General features: G+C 49.0%; 1 protein-coding gene across 2 annotated transcripts; it reads left to right on the top strand.

The window, feature by feature from the left end:
* Positions 1-3,742: 3,742 nt before the first annotated feature.
* Positions 3,743-7,464, top strand: LOC119369006 (NAC domain-containing protein 26-like). Of its 2 annotated transcripts, XR_005176805.1 has the most exons (5): positions 3,743-3,867; positions 4,512-4,724; positions 4,842-5,152; positions 5,232-5,814; positions 7,240-7,464. XR_005176805.1 is itself a non-coding variant. In XM_037634087.1 (3 exons), the coding sequence occupies exons 1-3, from the start codon at positions 4,544-4,546 to the stop codon at positions 5,733-5,735; spliced, it is 996 nt and encodes a 331-aa protein (XP_037489984.1). In that variant the 5' UTR covers positions 4,412-4,543; the 3' UTR covers positions 5,736-5,890. The 2 variants fall into 2 exon arrangements, 1 of the variants encoding a protein (XP_037489984.1); XM_037634087.1 differs by lacking the exons at positions 3,743-3,867; positions 7,240-7,464 and having other exon boundaries at positions 4,412-4,724; positions 5,232-5,890.
* Positions 7,465-7,480: the final 16 nt, after the last annotated feature.

Below are 7,480 nucleotides of genomic sequence, written 5' to 3' on the forward strand. Positions count from 1 at the left end.
TTACCTACAATTTGCAAGAACAGAGACAAGGGAGGGCGGGAGGAGAGAGGAGGGGGAGGGGGCGGCCGGAGGAGGGAGGAGGGGGCAGCCGGAGGCGAAGGGAGGAGGGCGCGCTGGGAGGAGGAGGGAGGAGGGCGCGGTGGGAGGAGGAGGGAGGGATGGAGGGAGTACCTCGGTGGAGGTCGGACGACGGCGGCGGCGACGGCGGACGACGTGTATCGGCGCGGGCGAGAGTGACTGAGAGGGAGAGTGAGTGAGAGAGGGTCAGCCGCGTGGGGAGGATAAGGTAGGGTTAGTAGTAGCGCGGGTTCGAGAAAAGCGCTACAGCTAAGGAGAATAGTAGTAGCGCTGGGCGAGGATACGCGCTACTGCTAAGTTGGGCTAGCCATGTGCGCCCATATCAAACATAGCAGCAGCACTTTTTGCTAGTACGCGCTACTGCTAAAGTTATAGCAGTAGCGCTGTTTATTTATACGCGTTGCTACTAAGTACCAGTAGCGCATGATTTTGTCCAGCGCTACTGCTAAGATACTGTGTATAAGGTTTTTCCTAGTAGTGACCGGTGGCTCCCTTTGGTGAGGAGGTGACTGGTAGAGGAGGAGGAACAAGGAGGTGGTGCAAAGGGGCAGGCTGCCATATGATCCCTTGAATTCACTGCCCATGGAGGAGTTGTTCCACCCAGCCATGGGCTAGGCCATCGGCTCGCTGTCTCGGCTCCGCAGGAACCAGGGCACCCCTAGAGCCGCCGCCGCAACCATTGGAAGCTCCCATTGTACAATGCTCATGGACCGACCAGGGATCTGGTCGGGATCCATGTGCTGGCCACCACATTTTGCCAGAGAGTTGTCGGGATCCAGCTGATTTGGGGATCTCTGGTAGAAAGAAAGTGAGCGAGTGAAATGAGACCTGCAACCACTTCGTGGTTGAGGGAGAGCGGAAGTGGTGGGTTGCGGTGTTCGCTCGTCCGGTCTATGGATCGAACTACTCTTGGTGATGACGTGGCTATTCATCGTGCGCTAATATTAGCGTGTTCCATCCAATGGCGACAGATGCATTCGCTTCTAGTCACTAAATATCTAGCCTTTTTCATCAATGGCGACGGATGCGGGTGCGGAAGCGGCGGTGGCTAGGGTTGAGGATCGATTAGGCTGATACCATGTTAGCAGGAAGAGAGGGATTTGGTGGAATTGTTGTTGTATTGTCTGAGCCTCGTGGGCATATATATATGAGTACATGATCTACTTTGAGTACAAAACAATATCCTAGTCTATCCTATGTTTCCAATACAATCACGTTACTCAACATCTTCAATTCATCAAAACTAAAAAACGACCTTCTATGTTCTGCGTGTTGATTTTTCAGTCACCATAAGCTTATCTGTTGAGCAAGTAGCACAACACAAAATGGAAAATAAATTCAGACATCGATCCTTGTGGTTGACGATGGATGGATTCAGTCAGACATGTATAGCTCCACAGATATAGTCGCCAGTCGAGATCCACCTGCAACTGTCGTGATGATACACAAGATCACTGCACCATTCAATCGATTTATCACTCGGAGCACCACCCCTATCTGCGCTGCCCAACTGCCGGTCGATTCAGAAACAGAAGCCACGTACGTGTCCGCCTCCCATACCTCCATCCATCCGGCGGTAGGCTGCAAATGTCACGTCTGGGCTGGACGTTCAACACTTGGGTAGAAGCATTTATCGGTCTTTTTCTGCCTCTTCAACATGTACGTACGTATTTTAGGGTCATGTCACACGAACCGGTACACAAGATCACTGGACCATTTATCACCCGGACCCAGTTGAAGTAATCCTACATTATACTATTGGTTATCGTCTATCTTCCTCTACCTTCTCTCATAGGCTTGCTATGCTACTAATCATCTGTTCCTAGAAGTTTTAATTAGCAATTTAATTTGAACTAACAAAACATTTTATATTTAGAAACGAATGTAGTACTTTTAAAGTCAAACTTCATAAGATTTGACTAAGTTTCTATAAACATCAACATCTTAAATATCAGACTAATACCTCGGATATATCTTACCATAGCGGTAGCAATCACTATAATCTGGGAACAATCTATCATTGATGAACATCAACTTATATCAACCTTAGCTACTAGGTAGTACTTGATCACTGATTAATTAGCATCGTAATTAATTACGGTGCAATAAACTTTTCAGCTTTGTGTACGTACGTAACACAAGTTGCATCCATCAGCTTGTACGTTGCGTAGTACCAGAAAAAATGCAGTTGCAACTTGCAGGCAGCCGCCGGTTGCATGTCTCCTGTGCTAATTAGTGTACTATAACCAGAGTTAACTATACATAATTGAGTACTTAATCTGCAACGGAATCGCATGATATGTGTATTCTACCTGCCCAATCTGGCCGCAATGTAGGATGTAAGCAATAGAGTGGAAAAATACAGAGCTACAAGTATGTAGCTATAGCTTGCAGTGGTAACGTACGTTGCACCCTTGTCTGCCACTGTTGGGTGCACCCTTATGCTTTTCTATTAGCCCCAATTAAGTATTAAACTATGAAAGGATGGTGGCGCAGATTAATTAATCATTCAATCTGAAAGGCTGGAACTTTTTGAATTCACTGGAGTACGTAATTTGCAACAGATGATACATACACTCATGTATAATCCATGCATAAGATTTGAAGCATGAGTGCAGCGCCGTGTCCCTGTCAATGGACCGTAATGGGCGGCCATGGGCGGGCATGCTCCCATGATGTGCTCAATCTTGCCAAGTGAAAATCCTATCTGCTAGATTGAGTACAAGGCATACCAGTCAGCATTTACCAAGCCAGATAGCGACGACTCGATCGATCTCTGGCCACTATGTATGTTTATACGGTGCATATTACTGTACAATACACTACCTAGTGCTTCATACGAGTAGAGCAGGAGTATGGAGATGCAATGATTGGCAGGGCACTGCCCGAGGATGATTCGCACACCTGTGCAGATACAGGAATGGAGGTGCAGTGATTGGCCGTGCACTGCCCGAGGATGATTCGCTCGCCGGTGGCAGGCCCACCAGCAAGTGCCTCCAAATTACCACAAGGAATCAATTTGTGTAGTATATCCCCATTTCCTCATTGTATCTGCACCCGGACCATCGTGAACTTGAACTAGGCCTAGGCAAACGTGTGTTGCAAGCAGCAGGGAAGATTGTAAGTCAGTCTTGCACACCAATATAACGGCGGCGGCAAATCTAGCTAGCTACCTGATGAGTTGACAGAGACTGATATAGATATACAACCTAAGTGCCTGTTCGGTTTCACTCCACTCCCTCGACTCCGCTCCCGGAGTGGAGCACGCTATAGCTCGTTTTCGCAGAGCGGCTCAAGCCCAGCTCCACAGCTCCGCGGAGTGGAGTGGGGTGGAGTGATTCCAAACAGGGCCTAAATATGCTACTCCATGGATTTGTGAGTGCTGGTGGTCGCTACTAATTAGTCCTCCTTCTTCTTCTTAGCCGACCAAATCGACTAGCACCACCACCCCCCTGCCTTCTCTAGCCACCCCACCCTTCACTTGCAGAAGAGATCGATTAGCCCGGCCCCCGCCTGCCCTCTCTCTAACATGTCATTGTCACTGCAAAAAATCGGCTGGTGGATGTGACCAGGGATGTGCGTGCTTCCAGTCGGGTGCTTTCGGGGTTATATAAATAGGGCCCCAATCAAGCTTACAAAGCTACCAACTTCATTTTTACTTGGTACTACTGCAATGGCAATTGCTCGAACACCTCATCTCACTCTCTACAGCATCATAGAAACAACAGCACTCCTCCAAGAACCCAAGCAGGCAGCCACCTTACATCTTCTCCTCGAACGGCTAATTTGGTGAGCCCCCACCCCTATGAACATGATAAGGTTCTATTTGTCTATATGTACTGTTAGTTAATTAATTTTTTTGGTCGACGGCCAGCGAGTTTTGTATATACAAGCTAGCTAGTCATGAGTCATAAGTCATAACTGATCGATGTGCCTGGATATTTTTAGAGAAGTGTGGTACCACCAGCTAGCTACTAATACTCTCATGAAAAAGTGACCAATTAATTCATGCACCATATTCCTGCTGGTACTACTCATCATAGTACTCCCTCCGTTCCTAAATATAATTCTTTTTAGAGATTTCACTACGGACTACATACAGAGCAAAATGAGTGAATCTACACTCTAAAACATGTCTATATACATCCGTATGTAGTTAATAGTAGAATCTCTAAAAAGATTTATATTTAGGAACGGAGGGAGTACTATTGCACGTGTTGCATGATTATTCAATATAAATAGCAGTTTATATGAGCGCGCATATGTGTGCTGCTCTGCTTGCTGTTAAGTGTCTGTGTGCTCACCTCTCATTTCAGTGTTGCACGAGTGCACCTAGCAGTCATTATACTTCTCTAGATCTTTGGCTTCTTGTTTGGTCCACACATGCATGTATTAGTGGTAGTAAGTTGAAAAGATTGCGTTCTTGATTTCAGTTCAGAAGAGAGCTACCGGGCAGGGCAGGTAGATGCTAGCAATGGACCAGCACCATCAGAAGGAGTCTTGTGTACCCCCCGGGTTCAGGTTCCACCCGACCGAGGAGGAGCTGGTGGGGTACTATCTAGCCAGGAAGGTGGCCGCCCAGAAGATCGACCACGACATCATCCAGGAGGTCGATCTCTACCGGATTGAGCCATGGGACCTGCCAGGTACAAACAAATTCATCTGAATTTAGGCAGTTTATCATGTACATACACGGTCTTTTATTCTATTCAAGTTATTAATTAACAAGAACAATGGTGTTGCTGCAATTGTCCATGGTGCAGAGTGGTGCAGCGGCGGCAGGGGTGGAGCTGGAGCACGGCCGGGTCAGGAGGACCAGTCATCGTCGGAGTGGTACTTCTTCAGCTTCAAGGACCGCAAGTACCCCAGCGGAACACGGACCAACCGCGCCACGATGGCCGGGTTCCGGAAAGCCACCGGGAGGGACAAGCTTGTTACGTCGTCGTGGAGCCGGGGCGTCATCGGCATGAGGAAGACGCTCGTCTTCTACAGAGGCCGTGCTCCCAACGGCCGCAAGACCGACTGGATCATCCACGAGTACCGCCTGCAGATCATCGAGCACGCCCCCACCCAGGTACGCAATTGTTCTGTTCTTCTTCGTCCTCCTTTTTGCTGAGAATTTGGCGTTGATAATGATGGTGATAATTATGCAGGAGGAAGGTTGGGTGGTGTGCCGGGCGTTCCAGAAGTCAACCCCGAACCAGAGGCCGTCCTACATGATCCCAGCATATGCCGCCGCTCCGGGCCTCGGGGGCCACTACGACGTGCGGCCCTGGCGGCACGGCCAAGGCGGCGACCTCCGCTACCTACAGAGCGCCGCTTCCACTGTCGGAGTTGGTGGCCTCGGCTTCCACGGCCAGGGTTTCCAGTACTCCTCCGAGGACACGCTGGAGTGCAAGAAGGGCATCTTCAACAACATCCCACAGCTCATCGAGAGCCCGCCGCCAATGACCGCCTTTGCTGGTTGCAGCGAAGCTGGATACGACGTAGTCCAGCCGGAATTGGCAGCGGCCGGCATCGACTGGAACTTCCTGGACAGCTTGTTGTCAACGCCGCTGCTCCACGACTCCTCCGCAGCAAGTGCCGCCTCAAACCTTCAGCTTCCCCTACACCAATCTTTGAAAATTTATGAGCGGCATAATTCACAGAATGTTTAAGGCAGGTAACATTAAAATCCTTCAACGTACGGAGCAGCGCTTTGATCTCCAGCTGCCGAGTAGTTCCTCCCGGATTCAGGTAGCATGTCGATCACCACCTTCCATGTAGATTTGCTTCCGACCCCTTGATTTGTTGGTCATGTTAATATAATGGAATGGCAGGAGTAACATTCATGAATCTCTACTATTAAAGAAGGATCGAACGTCGTGATGGTTCGACCTCCTTCGATCCCCACCCCCTTCCTACGACAATCATCTGGCGATGGGCCACACCCGCAGCATGCCCGCACAAGCGGAAAAAAATCGAAACTGATCCCGCACGATAGAAAAAAGAAAACCCACGTACGCATGTCCCACGCCCACTCCCCGAATCCCTCGCTCCCGATCCCCTGTCCCCGAGAGGAATCGCCGCCGATGGCCTGTTCCTTTGCCGCTCGACTCGGCAAGGCCAGAGTTTGAAGTCTCCTTCTCTCCTGTCACCCACGGGCTTGAGCTTTCTGGCCTCCAACCCCTGCCCGCCTCCACCCTCCATCCAGAGGCCCATGGTTCGGACCCACTTGCCCTCTCAACGGAGTCATCGTCATCCAATCGACTTTCACCGTCTACGGCGACCTCGGGCGACCTTCCCCGCATACAACGACCTCGATCTAGATTGGAGCCACTTGCCATCTCCTTTATTCTTCACCCAGTCCAGGATGTGCTCGACGCGGGGAGGGCAAAGAGCAGGACGGCGCGGCGGCAGCCGCAACGAACGACGGGCTCGGTAACCTTATCTCCATACCATCGCTCCACATATCTTCTCCCGGTAGGCTGTGCTCCAACACTCCTTCGTTCACATTTGGGGTTTCAGTAGTGCAGCGGAGCGGCTGATGGATCCGTTCCTTACCCGCCGCACGACGAGGCGTTGGCCGCTGGCCGGCCCCGACGCCCAGTAGTCGCAGGCCGTCGACGACCTATCCAACGACGTGATCAGGTTGCTGCTCCGTTTCAACCCTTAGGAGTTCTGCGTCAGGGTAAGCATAGAAATCCTACCTGCATTATTTGTATCTCTGTTTAGTAATCCGTTTAAGAAAAGGAAAACACATCAGACAATTGCCTGCATTTAGCACAATACGATTTTACAAATGCTTCTTCTCATTGCGAGTTGGATCGAGTTGCGAGCCTTGATTTCAAACATCCGCAACTCAACGTATTATTTTTAGTTCATATAACAAGGTACTGCCCATTGGCTTTTCAAGAACACTGCTCCTGTAGCGAAATACCCATCTGCTCATATAGCTACACATGTAACACATTGGTTTCATTTGGATTCTTGAGTTTTCATGTGTCTTAGAAAGAGCGGCTTTCACTTTTTGAAGAGGTTTGTTTACATTGGCAACTGCAGTCCACGTATAGATTAATAGTCTTGCTATTGAAGTTTGATTAATTTTCCTTTTCCAAGTTATTATTGGTGCAGCTATTAACCTCTAAAAAATATTTCTTTTCACTTCTCTTTTACCTCAAGGAACTCCTGTTCAAGCTCCACTGCAAGTTTATAGAAGGAAGTTTGAGGCCTCAATGTTGATACGGCGTTGAAGAGTCCAATGTTTCTTCAATCTTTCTTGTTATCCGAAACTTTTCTGGTCATGCCTTTTCCAAAAGTAGCTTTTAGTCGTGCATGCTTTTGTACCCTTAACAATGTTTGATCAACACTGTATTATTTAGTACAAATTAGCTACATATTGTTGTAGGCACGATGTTCTTTT

This window comes from Triticum dicoccoides, chromosome 2B, assembly GCF_002162155.2.
Source record: "Triticum dicoccoides isolate Atlit2015 ecotype Zavitan chromosome 2B, WEW_v2.0, whole genome shotgun sequence".
Taxonomy (NCBI): domain Eukaryota; kingdom Viridiplantae; phylum Streptophyta; class Magnoliopsida; order Poales; family Poaceae; genus Triticum; species Triticum dicoccoides.

Coding starts and splice junctions, on each gene's coding strand:
- LOC119369006 (XM_037634087.1), top strand. CDS start 4,544: ATGCTAGCAATGGACCAGCACCATCAGAAGGAGTCTTGTGTACCCCCC. Junction 4,725..4,841: donor TGAGCCATGGGACCTGCCAG/GTACAAACAAAT, acceptor TCCATGGTGCAG/AGTGGTGCAGCGGCGGCAGG. Junction 5,153..5,231: donor TCGAGCACGCCCCCACCCAG/GTACGCAATTGT, acceptor ATAATTATGCAG/GAGGAAGGTTGGGTGGTGTG.